Source organism: Haliaeetus albicilla, chromosome 4, assembly GCF_947461875.1.
Source record: "Haliaeetus albicilla chromosome 4, bHalAlb1.1, whole genome shotgun sequence".
NCBI classification, from domain to species: domain Eukaryota; kingdom Metazoa; phylum Chordata; class Aves; order Accipitriformes; family Accipitridae; genus Haliaeetus; species Haliaeetus albicilla.
Genome location: NC_091486.1, coordinates 8,970,480 through 8,986,633, shown reverse-complemented (window position 1 = coordinate 8,986,633; position 16,154 = coordinate 8,970,480). Strand labels below are relative to the sequence as shown.

The 16,154-nt window shown below is 39.2% G+C and overlaps 1 protein-coding gene across 16 annotated transcripts in view; it reads right to left on the bottom strand.

The window, feature by feature from the left end:
• The window catches only part of NCKAP5 (NCK associated protein 5), a 392,323-nt gene that overhangs the window by 143,398 nt on the left and 232,771 nt on the right, over positions 1–16,154 (bottom strand). For 14 of the 16 annotated variants that reach the window (XM_069780847.1, XM_069780846.1, XM_069780848.1 and 11 more), the window contains one exon: positions 1,926–2,016. In XM_069780847.1, coding sequence (XP_069636948.1) covers positions 1,926–2,016 — 91 coding nt within the window. The remainder of the gene's footprint in view (positions 1–1,925; positions 2,017–16,154) is intronic. The other 2 variants (XM_069780842.1, XM_069780850.1) reach the window with 1 other exon arrangement.

The following is a 16,154-nucleotide window of genomic DNA, read 5'->3' as shown; positions in this document are numbered from 1 at the left end:
CTGACCACCACCTAGCAGATTCACACAAAACCCCATGTCCAGAAAGAAGGGAAAAAAAGGGGTTTAGACAGCAGTTTGCTAGGTGGAGTAGGCTGTTTGCTAGAGCTGAAGGAAAACAAAGAATCGTTCTTGTTACCATTAAATGGGCAGAACTGCCTTGTTCTTTTGTTGGTCAGAAAATAAACCCAACAGATTTTACACAAAACACACCACGGTACCCGTTCTCCTGGCTGGCAGGAGACAACAAAATACCAATGTCAGTATGGCCCCAAAGGAGAAAAAAATAAAACCATAACCAAATTCTCTTTTTTCAAAAACTAAGAAACAAATAAAAGATGGAGGAAGAACTACACAGAAATATGCAAGCACCGAAATTGGAATGAGTAGTTTATCTCCCCTTTAGGAAAGCAGCACACAACATTTTAGATTTCAAGAGACCAGTATAGTGTCTGAAAGAAAAATAAAGAACACCCAAACCCTCAGTTTGATGGAAAGAAACTGAAGTACTTTTTTGCTTTTCTTGTTGAGAGTGCAAAACAAAACCCAAAGAAGCTAAAACCTAACTGTGGTACCACCTTACTGTGGTTTCCACAGTAATACAGCATACAGAAAAGCAGATAATAAAATCATTCCAGCTGTCTGTTATAAACAGACAAGTAATCCACCCAAAGGAGAGACTGACACCAAGCCCACTTCAGAACACCCAGTGTTAGGTGGCAGGAGTGAGCAGGAAGTATAGGTTTAAATTCTGAACCAAGAGGAGGGAACTGAGTTTCACTTTTGCATCCCAAAAGGGTAGTGAGTAAAATATGGATGCTTTTATCACCAGTTTCTAAAAGCGCAATGTTCTATTATAACTTCAACAAAACGTTTAATTTGTCCTGAAATTAACTTTTACAGGCTATTAATTTAACAAGAAAAATTGATTATTTTGGAAGGTTAATCTAAAAGATTCTTTTCCCTTCAATCCAAGCTTAAAATGAAAATTTAATTACAGTGATAAATACTCTTTAATATACATTTTTGTTTAGCTATATTGCTGTATTTTTGATCCATCAGTTGTAAGAATGGACTAATATGACTAGAATTTTTGAAAAGTGTTTTAGCTGAAGGATCGCTGCCTAGTATAGACTTTAATATATTATTTCAGTATTTTATGTCTTTATAAGGAATGCTTATTCTATTTAAAAAGACACAGGATAGGACTGACTTCATTAAGTGGTTTTTTTTTTAAGAATTCATGTGTAGAATATCTGATTAACTGGGATTTTACTCATTCCTGTTTCCAGACACTTAAAAAGGCTTTCCACCACCTCAGGTTCACTGCTTCCAGAATACCGCAGTATATTAGGAAAACGTAAAATGCTCCTTTTCTTATAAACAGCATAAACAGACCTGGTTCCCTTTGAAAAACCTCTAAAATCTTTGCTCTCCTAAATTCTGTCCTGCGACACACTCCCTCTACCCCAAGTGAGGCTGATAAAACACACCTGCCACAAGCAGCAATAAGAAACTATGGAGCTTGATATGGAAGCCTCACACCCAATAAGAATATGAGTGGATAAAATTAACCATCGCAATCTGAAGGTCAAGTTGTCAAAAGCATCTATGTTTTTGAGAGATGCTGGAATATATTACTTAAAATATTAAGTACTTTATTAAAGTCTTCAAAACTAGTTTCTCTGTCCCCTGTTAACTGTGAGGAGCAACAACTGCAGATAACACAATGACAATAAAAATGAAAAACCTTAAACTCTGGTGAGAGAACACGCGGGAAAATGTAGATGTTACCAACCACCACTTACAAGTATTCATAACTAGTAAACAATAGAGGAAACAATGCCAGACATGTATATCTTAGTAGTGCAATTTTTGTTTTAAAGAACTTTTCTATCACAAGAAAACAGGTAGTAAGTCACTAATACCTGATATACCTTCATGATATTGACATTTCCTTCTCCATGCTGGCCTGGGGATCCTTGGCTCTGTAGCAGATTTCTCACTGTCTCCTCCATTCTAGAAAATGAAAATATTTATAAAAGTCAACTGTATGGAAAAAAATTAAGAGTTGCATTCAGTGTTTTTCTTCTTTACAAGAGCTTAGTGCATCCATGGCTACCATGAAATTAATATTTAAAGACAATCCTGGCCTTATAATGTTCTCATACTCCATGTTATGAATAACACATTAAGGGCACTCTTTTATCTTTTGAATATGCACAGTAATTAGTTGTATTGTTAAAATCCTAGAGGAGCTCAGTTACAAAAATTAAAACAAATGTGTGCAAAAGACATCACCTTGTCAACAGTGTAACCAAACACCATGATAAAATTACTGTCATTTAGGAACAAAATCAGTCAGATTAAAAAAACCCAACCTGCTGTATTTCTAGCCAATTGTCAGGTTTGTGCAATTTAGACAGACTGTCAAATACATTACTAGTATTTACTCTCTCTGTTATAGATGCAGCAGTGTGTGCCAGTACATTTGTTTATAGAGGCACAGCTGCTGAACACATTCACCCTTCTCTGCCCTTTCAAAGGGATGTAAAAAGCAAGTGTAGGCTACAATCTGGTACTACCATCTCATGAAAACATAATCAACTTCAGTTCCATCAGTGAAAGAAGGAAGGTTTGCACTTCCATTTTAGAAGGTGTTAATAGACACCATCAAAAGTTGTCTTTGATCTACACACATTCATCAAGCATGTTAAAACTGATAATAACACTAACCCTCCTGAATGGAGGCTGAACAGAATAGAGAGTTCTGCTCCTTCGCACAGTAGGACTGCTGGGAATAACGGAAGCCACCTACAAAACACTGGTCCCATTCAAGGTGGATCAGAAATTAAATCCCATGGGCTTAGGCGATGTCACTGAGGCTGACCACAAATAAAGGATCTGGGACTGTAGCTGGTTTCAGCTCTGTGAGTACAGGCAGGAGGAGGAAAGGGATCAAAAGCCACAGAAGCAACAACAAAGACGCTGGGTTTCACAACAAGAAATGCTATGTGCCAGTTCCAGCCAAAGGTTCTCACGCTTCTCCCCACTCCCCATCTCCTCACCCAAATTCTCACCCCTGTACAGCTTCTTCTTCAGCTGTGCGGATGCAACAGTTTTTCTCACCCTCCCTTTCATGTCTTCTGTTCTTTTCCTTTTAAGCTGTCTCAATCCCTTGATATAGTTGGAAAAACAGCCCAGCTGGAACAGGGGCTGGAGAAGGGAAAACTGCTGTGGCACAGGTGTGTGGGTGACATGAGGCAGGAGAGAGAGAGAGAGAGAGAGAGAGGAGTAGCTTAAGCCATATTGCCAGATACGCTGTATATTAAAACAGTGACCTTGAAAAAAGAGCCAGTATTCCTAGGCATATCAGACCAGAAACTGCCTGCTGTTGTTTATTTCTACTGTGTTCAGGGAAACATCACTTTTGTGTACCATTCTTTGCAAATGCAACTGAGCAGAAGAATTAGTCACAGAGTATCTTTTTTTATTATTATTTTTTTATTTCTAAGGTAACAATCCATCAAGACAGCAAATATTAACTAACTGCTCCGGCCAAAGGCCAATAATGTTATCTTTTACATAAGCCTCATAGTCTTTCTGTTCTTTCAGTCTTGTAAGAATGAATGGTATTGGCTAATTTAGCAATAATATGATGTTTTGCTAGGTTTTGTCCTTTCAAGTCAGCCAGCTACACTACTTTTCAAGAAGCCAACACTGGGTATTCATTCTACTCAGATGAACACTGACATTTTACTTATTCGTATGATGTTTTTTTGTCATTGATGTGCAGACTTCTACATTGCCAGAATGCCCACAGAATAGTTGGACCATCTGTTGACCAAATGTGAATAAAACCAAGCCAACTCTAATCTCTAGTGCAGACAGCGGTGCAGTTTTTCAGTTGCAGATTGGAACCATTTCTGCTCATAGGCTGACCTTAATCAGATGCCTTTTACACAAAAGAACAAATCATTTTGGTTCATAACATAAATTCCTGTGCAGTCCTCACTGAATGATTTCATTTCTTAACATGCTTATAATTTCATTTTTAAATTAACAATGTAATAGGATTGTTAATTATTGTGTTTATATATGCATACACAGTTCCAACTCTAGTCCTTCATAGAGTTCTTACAAATTAATAACCAAGCAAAAATGAGAGAAAGAATAGATTCGACTATCACTAAAATCAGAGTTTTTCAATTTAGGCCTAATAGTATTAATGAAAACATAGTCTAGTTGCATCTTAGTATCATCAGTTAAACCATCTCAGAAAAATGATGAAGAATTCTTAAATTCAACAGGTCATTTCATCTTCAGTCAAATTCAGACAGCTTATTTTGGACAAGAGGCCCATCTTGTTGAACAGCCTTATAGCGACTGGCGAGCACACAGTTTCATGTGGCAATTAGAAACACCTCCCATCAGCACTCAGATTTCTATGCAACAGAATCATCTTTGCAACATGACAGAGCTCAGTTAAACACAGTTGAGACTTTTGTTGTTTTGTTGTTTGCAGCTATTATAGAAGTTTGTAAGCTGAACCCCAGGCGTAACGTACACACTGTCTGTGTAGTCATGTCACTATAAAACCAGCGTTGAGAGGATCTTAAAAGCTTTAGGTACCCACGGAATATCTGAAAAAGGAGAAAGGAAACTAGTTTCTGTCAAATAAGGAGATGAAATATGCTTGCAGTCAAATTTACTGCAAAGCTCTGACGGCCAGTGCTCTTGCAGTTTATAAGCTGCTGCTTCTCCACTAGCACCCCAGTTGTTCATTTTTAGGAAGGACTGATTAACCAAACATGGCACAGGATAACAATTGAGACTTGTTTCTTATAAATTAGAATCTTTGAAGCATGAACTAATGACACCTTAACTGAAAAGCAATTGTTATATTATGATCTATAATACTCTCCACAGTGACAGTACATGCCAGAAGGATTTAGTATAAATTCTTTTAAAGAATGCAGGAATAGTTGAGCCTCTATAAATTTGACTTGAAATCCCATGTTTTGCTCCCTGAACAAGGCTTCCAAAGGACATGTAAATTTTGGAAGTGAAGCAGAAAAATTAGGAGCTTTTTAAAAGGCTATTTCTACACATCGACCTATATTTTCCCCCTTCTGGTAACCATGAAAGGTTATCTTCTCTCAGTCATGATTCTAATATCCTAGATGGACGCACTCCAACATCAAGCACTTGCTGATTACGTCTAGAATAGCTATCCCCCACACGTGCATTCTGCCTGCTTGCTGGACTATGCTAAAAAACCTGTTTTGCCAAGGATTCTGTGCATCTTATGTAACTATCAAGCTGTTACAATCTGCAAAAACAGTCTCTAAAGTTCACCATTCCCAAGTCTACATTCTTCAATCACTATTTAAGAACATTTATATTCCCCTTTCTTTAGTGTTCTATTTAGTCTCTATTCATCTGAAGCATCTCACTTGGTACCATTAAATTTTTTGTTACATCTATTATTTGAATAGAAAATTGACTTTTCTTAGAACTGAAGTGTTCCTTTCAATTTTTCTGTTTTTTAAAAAGCTATGTTCTTTAGGGGAAAAATAAATTAAACCCATGTTTGATAGAAGCTTCTTAAGTTTCTTGACTATATGTCAGTTTAGAGTAGGGAAACAGTCCTCCACCAGTCCTAACCTAAGGATAAATTTCTTAAAGCATAAAACAGAAGAAGAAATGAGGCACTCTGAAACCAGAATCTGTTCATGGAATATAAGAGTTTAAGGAACATAAAGTATTAATGCTACTGTGGAAAGCACTGTCAAGATGTCATCTGGAATATTATCTGCAATTACGATCACCAGTGTTCAGGAGCAGCTCATTCAGAGAGAATTCGGTGAAGAAACAGCTCTGAGGTTTAGAGGAATTGAGAGTCTGTGTCATGAGACTAAACAACTTACCTTGCTAAACTTAAGAGACCTTCCACAAAAGAATCAGTGACAAAAAGTAAAATGGGAAAGAAAACTACATCAACCTAAGGCCAATGACTGACAAAAAAAGATGGGAATATAGTGGTTACAAATACATTTAGGCTGGAATTAGGATGTTTTTAATCATGGAAGAAGTGAGACTCAGAACCAGCCTGCCAAGTAGAGTAACAGGATGAGAAACCTAAACAGTTTTAAGCCAGAGCTGAGCAGTTTATGAAATTAATTAGACAGCAGTGTCAAGAGCTGAGGACTTGAATTTATGATCCACAGGTCCTTGCTGCTATTCTTTCTGAAACAAAATCAGTCATTCTTACATTTAAAAAAATGTAATTTGTCCTGTGCTGTTGAGAGAATACCAGGAAATCAATTCAACTGCAACATGCAGTTATTTATTTTGGCTTTGCTTTTGTGCGTGTTTCTGGGCAAGAGGGACAGGAATCTCTGGAAAGGAGGAAACATCATTCCCTGCCCAGGGAGCAGCACATAGGCACAGATGTCCAGGTGTCCAAGGTGGCAGAAGGAAGATTCCTCTGTATTTTTGCTGCAACTCAAATCTTGCCTGGAAGCCAGGACCTGCCTGTAAGGACCCACTGAGCTGTAGGCAACCTGCTTTTAAAGCTTCTTGATGTTAATGTTTCTGACAGCTCTTCTGCCTCCATCTCCTGCCTGCCCCCACTGCTGCAACCAGGCCAGGGGAGACAGACCCTGCTAGGGTTGATGCATCACTGCTAGGCAGTTAAGTTCCCGACTTTTCTCTCAATTTTCTCAGGACCATCACCTTCATAAATGGGCACCTCCTTTGTGCCATCCCCCAGCAATGCTGAGACATGGTCAGAAAACCTGCTCACTTTGTGCCTCTCCCAGTTCTCTCATTTCAATTGGAGCAAAGCCATAGGCTATTATGTCGGGGTCCTCCCCAAGAACAGATTTTAAGACCATACAGGAATTAATCTTCCCTCAAATACACTAATTCAAAGAGGCACGAGAGTTCTTTCAGCCCCCTAACTCTGCAGAACCTTCCCCATGTATTTCCCACTTCCTCAAAAGGTCTTTCAGATCCCTTTCAGCTAGGTTTATTGATTCCCTTCCCTGACAGAGGTTCACAGTTTGCCACAGCAATTTCACGTGTGAAGAGGATTTTCTCTGACCAACCTCTCCACTGTGTAGGACATGCCTTTATGCCCTGTCTCAATGCAGAGAAAACCCGTTCTCTTCTCCAGTTCTTTGTAGCATATACCTTAAAGGGGTTTGATCTCCCCAGACCTAAAAACTTTCCGTGACAGAGCAAGTTTTCCTGGAAAAAAACCCTTCCCATATATCTTGATCTTTGATTCCCCTTCTAGCACAGGGAATAAATACTCTCTATAGCCCATGCTCTGCTCAGCTACATCCCACACAGCCCTTTTTACAGGTTTCCCTCCAAGGGACAGGTAGCATGTAGTTGTTCCAGCTCTAGAAGGTGCATGACAGTTTCAATCCCTTCTCCCTTGACCTACTTACTTCAAAATTTCCACAAGCTGGCAGCTACCTTTTGCTAGGTGCTATCACCTTCCCTTTTCATCACCCTCAAGCTGAGGTGACAGTACTTGGTCGTTTTCAAATGCATGCCACAAGATTTTCTTCAACTTGATACTGACTTACAGTCTTACAGAGACGTGTCCAAAGATTTCTATAGAATTTTACTAAGTTGAGGCTTGTATTTCAGCTTTTTCCTTCTCCTCATGCCATGCAGCAGGTGCAGGACTCTTTTTAAAGTCTTAGAGAAAAATATCAATAACAGATCTTTCTCCACCTTTAGCTTAACTTACTTTGGTGTAATCAAAATTCTCAGGTGGGTATTTGCTTCCAGCTCCTATCTGTGAGACAGTGAAGCTTCCTGCCTCTCTCCTGGGCAGTCTCCGGCTTAAGTCTCTTGACTTCTATTTTTAGTTATAGCCTCCCTGGAGATGTGGCCTGGGTTTCTGCTGTCTGACCACTCCCTACCGCCTGATCACAGATAAAGGAACAGGTTCCCATGTGGTTTCTCAGTTTTTTCAGCTCTTGGTTCACCTGTGAACCAGCCAGTATTTTCACCAGCTGGACTTGGGTTGTCTCTTTGGGGACTGCAATCTGTCTGGCTTTGATGGCAGACTTCTGTGTCTCTGTCCTAGTCTTCCAGCTCTCTCTCCAAACCCACAATCCAACCAAACAAAAAGCTTCTCTCTGACTCAGCTCTCAGATAAATTTGTTTGCTCATTCATATGTAGTTTTGAACTTCAGGCTTGGGGTTACCTGCATCTCACTTCCCTCACCACTCCATTCAAAGCTCTGCAATGGATCAGGTTAGACTTTCTCCTTACAGTGACTTCTTCAAACTACCAAAAGGCTTCAGAGTTAACAAACACACACACACCCCTGCCCCGAGCAAGTAAAAAATCCAGATTTTGGATTAAGCACCAGATTTTTTTTTAAACAGGGAAAATAGCAAAGTGGCTTTACAAGACATAACAGAAACAAAAAAAGTTAATCAAACAGCAGTTCCTGTTCACTGCATCCTTGCAGGAGTGTCTTTCCTTCTACCTGCTTTCAGTTAAATTACTGGCTCTCTGAACTGCAGACTCTGCTTACTCCTCTGGCCCCAAGGATTTCCATTAGCTCTACACATGGCTGCCTGCTCTCCCCAGCTCTCCCCCTGATCTGCAGGCTCATCTCCAGACTGTGCAGTGACCTGCCAGCCACAGCGACAGCCTCAAGACCCTCTGCTCTCCTCCACGAGCCATGGTGATCCCCAGGACAAAGTGGCCCATCTTTCCCAGGGCTGTGTCCAAGCCTGCTGTTCTCAGTGCACCTACTGCAGAGACCCTGCAGCATGCTGCTAGGCCATTGCTTCAAGTGGGTAGGTAGCCAGGAGACAGACACAAGCTTCTCCAAAGAACACAGATATTGAAAATGGATTTAAAAAAGCAAAGAAAGAAGTGAAAACAGATATGTGATAAACTTAAAAGAGAACTGACAGATGGGAAATGCTGGGCCTCTAAACCCCAAGGGGTTTTCTCTGCATTTTCAGTTCTGCTTAGGATACAACATTGGTACATGCCTTATAGCAGTGTGCTGGGCAAAGCCTACAGAATGCACAATATCCATCCTTAATATTTCAGTTGGAAAATAAAGTAATACTATCCTTTACAACAGCAACCGAAACACACACATATAATGTATAATTTATGTTTATTCTTCCTGTTCATCAGTACAGGTGCTTATCAATCCAGAAATATGAAGGCAAATTCTCCTCCTGCAGCACCACCATGGCCCTTTCCCCACCACAGCCTCTGAGCAGCCAGTTCAACCCCGTGACATTTGCTAGTGGCAAATCCAAACTGCACAAGCCATGCTCTTTTCACATACTCATGCTAAACCCTCCTAAAAACATACTTAAAGCATACTCAAACTGTTGCCTGAAGGGCAAGCTATCTAAAGAAAAGTAGCACATAAAATAAAGTATCTTGTGCACGATGAGGGCAACTATTGCAAGGCTGTGCTGGAATGAAACAGGTCTCAAGCTCTATTTACACGAGTGGAGAAGGATCATTCCTTTGAGTGGACAATCTAATCAGGTGCTCTGTCTGCTACACCATACCACCACTTGAAAATTACACAAAACTGAAAGACTGAGCATAACATTTACTTAGTTGAACCACTGACCATTGAACCCACTGGAAATTTTCAAGGTATCCTTAAATACCATATGTGCCTTGAGCCTCAGATAAGTAGGGTAGGATTTTAAAGACCTCAGCATTGGCATATCACTGCTCCCACACAAGTCTGAATTCTGTTATCACACAATGGCAGACCTGACATTTCTCTGAAACTGTTCTAACTACCATCTGAGCCAGGAAATGTTGGAAATGTTTCCATTGTCTCTTTCAGCCATACAGATTTCACTCATCAAACTTATACCTACAGCAAAAAGTTTCTGAACTGCAATAGAAACCAGTGGTAATGTTTATTTCTGTGTTGACAGATAGACAAATGCCATATGGACTCTATGGGTGTCTTCCATCACCAGCCCTGTATATGATTTTGTAACTTACAGGCATGGAGGATTAAAAAAAAACAGTCCAAGACTAAGCATCACAGAAAAGCTTCTCACAGGCAACTGAAAGGATTTTTCAAATGGAAGGACTGTGCCTCCTACAATTCCCCAGTAACATATTTGGGACCTTAGGACAGGAGATATTTTCATTAACTGTAAGTGGATAGAACCAGACACGTACAGAAAGCTGATTCTTGTGTCAGCTTAAACATATGCTCCTAAATTCAAACTCTATTCATGCTGGAGGCACCAGAAATAGTCACAGTGTTTCAGCATAACTAAAAGCATCAGAAAAATTACAGACAACTATACAATGACTGCAAGTATTTCCGATTTCAAATAATGGGTTACTTTTTTTCTTGTTTTCTACATTTTAAACAAATATTTATTTTTCCATATTAGCAAATATATATATAGATGGATGGATATATCTACCAGCTCCTCCAAATACACATATTAAATTTTGCATATATGCACCCTGATACAGACAAACTACTATTGCTTTAAGTTACTTAAGGAAATGTAAAGCCACTGAAAACTAAAAAGCTCTTGTTCCATTCTGAGTTACAGCTTCAAGGTGGTACCAAGACCACCTTGACATACCTACATAAATTTCTATCAGTTTCTCACAAATAGCAAAGATGCTATGTGAAGGGAGGCAGCTTTTGTGGAGTTGAAGTAGGTACAAGAGAAATGCAAGATGAAAATGAGGTCTGTCATCAACGATCATTTGCAGAACCCTTTATAATGCAAACAAGCTGTTCTTTCTTACACATTTTCACGCTACACCGCCCATCGTGAAGCTTTTGGGCTCGGTCTGCGAAGTGGTGTGGTAGACACCCACCTGTGCAGTCCAGAGTACAGACAGCAGCTGGAAGAAAGCTAAACAGAGGAGATTTTTTTTTTTTTTCTTCCGCAGAAATTATCATGATTTGTTTTCAGCCTCTCTGACTCCCTAGTGAAACACTTATATGCAAAGCACTTAAAATATATAATTCTTCTGATTAAGTGGCTAGTGAGCATGCATATGATTGCTGTACAGAAAGATAAATAATTCTTTTGATTAAATGACTACTAAGTATGCATACCGTTAAAGTTGTTCAGAAAGTTTCATTATATTGAACACCATATAACATGCCCTGATGCCTTCAGAGGCAAAGACTGTAAAGTTTATTAAATTCTTGCATTCTTTTTCCCTTAAGATGTTATTTGTGAATTTAATGCCTTTAAAAAACTAACTACCAATGGAGCTAATGGGACTCTAAATACATAAATGTTCAAGAAACCACTCCTGGTTTGGTTCAATAACCTGAATCTTACACCAAAAATCAAATGCACAAGACAACACCAGCCCTTTCCTGACACTGTACAGACAAGTGCAAAGGCGCAAAGGCCAAACTCCTGCAAATTAACTACACAGGACTCAAGTATGACAGGAAAGTTTCCCACTTTGAACTTGGATCCCGCTGAAATGGGTCACCTCAGATGTTCATAAATACAAAGAACAGCAACAATCAACAGAACAGCAAGAAACAATGACTATGGTTCCCAACCATGAGATTCACTTAAAAGTACTTTTGAAGACAACATGGAGTCTTAATAAATATAATTTCTTTTGACTTTCTGGACTGCAGCCTTTCCAAATCTCAGCTCATAAAGACTATGATAAGAAAAGAAAAAAATGGAGATTTTCAATTCAGCTGTGACTTCCTGAAAGCCTCTGCATGTAAGATGAGCACAGATGGATGAAATGTGTAGGAATATTCCAAGTGATGTCTGTGCTACAAATAATGGTATAACATTTTAATTCCTAAGGGGGATAATGTGCTGCTGTAGATATATCTAGAATTTGTCTTTCCTTTTTTCTCCTCAGCAGAGAGCTTGCTTTGGATGTTCAAATAGACATTCACAAACAGAGGACATGAGACAGTTCTTGGCTGATCAGCTATGATTGAGTGTTTCCTCTGTACCCTTCATGAACTGGTGGTGCCCTGAGGCCCTCTCTGTGTGACTAGGACCTTTTCACACGACAAACCCTCCACATTAGCCTCCAAATTACCAACTTAGGGAATGAAAAATATATAAATAAAATGCCTCCATGTGTTTTTCCCCGACGTAGATCAGAAATGACTGCCAGGATGGTGAATGCCAACTATCTTCTCTTGAGCCTGAAGAATGCCTCCTTCCATGTGGGTTTCCTGCAGCACTGCCCTGGTACAACACAGTTTCCTATTCTAATGGTGCCCAGCTCAAAAGGAGTTTACCCTTCTGGAGGACAGATTCAGTGAACAGCAATACATATCTACTACCAAAGAAACCTACAACGTAGAAGTAATTACTCTTCCAGTCTTAAATTTCTGGTGGTTAGAAAACAACCGCAAAAACAAGTCATGTTGAGACATCAGAATGAAAACTTACTGGTTGTAGATTTCCAAACCGTAGCAGCATAGCAAAGTGGCCTAAACAAGTAATATATGGTTAAAGTAATGGTCTCCAAGGGCTTAATTACCTGTATCATTAGGCAGAGGTGGTCTCTCTAAAATTATATTGACAGCTCTTCTACAACCAAGCAGTTGATAATGAGGCAATAAAAATACATGACAATGCACACGAAAGAGTGCTGGAATAGCGTCATATACAGCATCATCTGCTTTGATGCCAACGGACAAGAAGGGCTGAATTAAGGACCTAGATATATTTTGTCATTAATAACTTTTAATGTTCTCCCTTTCTGTATGTGTGCAAGCCTATCAAAAGCAAAAGAAGATAAGAAAAACAAGGTAAGAAGAATAATATCTAGGTGCAGATGAGATGCAAGAAGAAAGAAATAACAGCTGCATTAAAAAAAATAAAAGAAAAGAAAAAGGCAGGGACACTTTCACGCCTCTATGTTAAGTGCCATAAAGCACTCCCCATATCATTCCAAACACATTACTCTGTCACAGCCATTATCCACTGTATGAAGTAACAACAGGAAAAAAACCACGCCACAATACACAGGCTCAAAATGCCAAATTTGTCACTATTGAAGCACATCTCTTTAAATTGCATTATCCTGGAGATGAACTGAATAAAAGCAGGGGAATGTTTCTGTATGTAGGATTTGTACTGAAATACACAGAGAGAGCACTGGCTCTTTGCTGCATAGATGTGCTTCCACTGCCTCTGTATCAGACACAGTGTCTGAAATCTCTGTCACCTTGGAGGTTCAGGAGGTAAGTTGTATGATGCCAGAAATCCGGTGAAAGGAGGAAAGGACACTTTGGCGGGATGGCCAGCTATCAACGTGGAAAACAAAAGGAATAGAGGGAAGAGTAAAGGGGTCTGGAAAGGCATGTCCCATTACTTTGGCCAACGAAGTAGAGCAACTGGACAAATTAAGAGTTGGATTAGGGGAAGAGAGAAGAAGGAAATACTTACAAACAGAGACGGAAAGTAGAGGAAAAAAAATTTGAGAGCATCTTAAGGAGAGAATGGAGAGGAAGAGAACAGGACAAGACATGAGGACCAGAAATAAAGGCAACAGTAGCATAAAACATGTAAGAGAACTTTGAGGAGAAGAAGAAAAAAAGGACATGAAAATGTAAGCAAGATGTAAGAAAACAGAAAAAGAATAAAGTGGAACAGCTATAAGAAATGCAAATGTAAAGAGAAATGAAAGGATATCCAGACATCTCTAAGGTGCAAATGTTTATTTTAATTATTTTTAACACATTGGTACTTCTTTTGCAGAAACAGGAGAGCTATTAGCTAGAACTTCCAACAGAAGATCATTTAAGAAAGGTTTGGAGAAGGATTTTTAGTACTACAGCCCTAAATGGAGAATCACAACATAACTCCCTCCTCCCTGTGCTTTAATCATCTATCTTCAGCACAGCACGGGATACATTTTCAAACTGCTCTGCAGGATTTTAGCCACATGGCTCCCATTGTGTTTAATGGGAATCCTGTGGACAGAGCTCTGTATGAGGCTTTCAAAATGTACTCCAAAAATCTCTAAATAATGCACTAGTTGAACATTACCCTGTTTACTTCTCATAGAACATGACTAAAATAAAACAAAGGTTAGATAATTTATAAAAGTAGTATTTATTGGAAAGCTCATCACTGTTTCCTATAGGCATATTTTTCCTCCGTAAAAATATTTAACATGACTATTTAGGATTTACTTTTTCCAAAATATCTAAAACAGAGAACAAAATCAACTCAAACCATATTTGCTTCAGAAAGGAAGATCCAGCAGTTAACACACCAGCCTAAGATTTGAGAAGCCCCCCTTCAAGACTTTGCACTGTCATAGGATACCTTTGTAGCTTTCTTTCAGATTTTCCTCTGAAAATTGATTTAACAGTTTCTATTTCATAACAGCTTTATGATGATAATAAATACCAGTGAAGCATTAATCAAAGATTCATCAGATACAGAAAAAATTCTCCAATATTAATTCCCTCTCTCCCTTTAAGAGGAGGGCTGTTTCCATGAGCAGGTCTGAGATAACATGAAAGTTTTGAGAAATGTAAATCCTTGCCACCCATGCTCTACAAAGAAAAGACCTTAGTTTATGTGCTTTCACCTTGCAGAAGCAGCATTCAGAATAAATCCATGAAGATGCAATTTTAATCAGCTTTCATGCACCCAAACAGTAGATCATATTCCATCATCCTCTGGAATACGAACCAAATAGGCTCAGCTACATAAAAAGTTTCAGGGATTTCCATTTCAGGGGACAGATCCTCAACCTTTTCAATCTGTGCAAAGCAGAACACCATTACTGCAGAGAAAAGAAGGCTGGTACATTCACTAGGCAAAAGTTTAGCCAAGGAACAGCAAATATAACATACAGAGCCTACATTTCTAGCTTCAGAAATGAACATCAGATGTAATATTAATATCACCAGTTTACTATAAACTGTTACCTTACCTATGCAATTTTTGCTACCGTGAAAGTGGAAGATCACCTTAGGAACAGATACATTTATACTAAGATACCTGAAAATTGGGCTTGGCAAATAAAATTCTTCAGTCATGAACTAGTTAGGCACATTTTCCTGGACTTACAGAACAGATACTGGACATAAAAGTCTAGTATGAAAATGTTGGGAAATACCCATAACACGAGAAGTTCAGCATTTTGCAAGATTCTGAGTTTATGTCAGTGGAATGCAGAAAAGTTAGATGACTCTAGAAACTACTATGTCTACCAGCTTCAAACTGTACCAGCATGAATTATTGCAAAATGAATAACTTTGGGCAGAAGTCATTCCATTGAACTTAACAGTTCATTTCATAGAATCAGGGCCTTTGTGACTTAAGTGAACCGACAGCATGTATTTTAGCTAATCTGGTGGAAACAAAGCCTCACAAGCCTGCCTTACTAAGAAATAATTTAGTAGTTCTCCTGAGGGACTTTTTTTCCCCTCTAAGCAAGAATCAGCACAAAGAAAAAGATCCTTTTGAATCCTTAATTAAATACTATAAAAAGTTGGAAGTAAACAATCATTATCTTATAATACACCATTACAATGCAGGACACCGATTTCTGAAAAACCAATTTAGATATCCATGTCCAGGAGGGGAAAAGGGCAATAACAACAAAAAACAGCCGGAATGATACATGAAAGAGAGGCCATGCTGGGAATGCAGGGTAAGTGCTGAACAGCAGCATCTCACAGTACCAAAGCTTTAAAAATTCCATTTGTTCTTCAGAAAGGAAGGAAGGACAGTTTACCTTCATCATGAGCAAAAATGCTACATAGGGCAGGAAATCTTGTGCTTGACAGGGGAGTCTATTAATGTGAGTAGAAGCTACGTCAGGTCCTTTTATATCCATAGCCGGGCAGGCGGAAAGGCAGGAGTCTCAGCCAGTTATACAAAGGCAATATAACCTGTGGGTATAGGAGACATCGAAGACTCCTGCTTGCCTGCTTACAAAGTTAAGCTATGTTTTATGACACAATTATAATAATTCACTCAGGTTTTAATGTTCTGTAGTTACGAGGGAAAAAGATCATGTTGCCAAGGCGATCAGCGCCGGAGCAGGCGTGTTCCGCAGCAGAGCGGGGGACTGCATCGTGCAAGGGGAGTTTGCTGAGCTGGGGAAGCCCCAGGAGAGCACAGGGACAGCT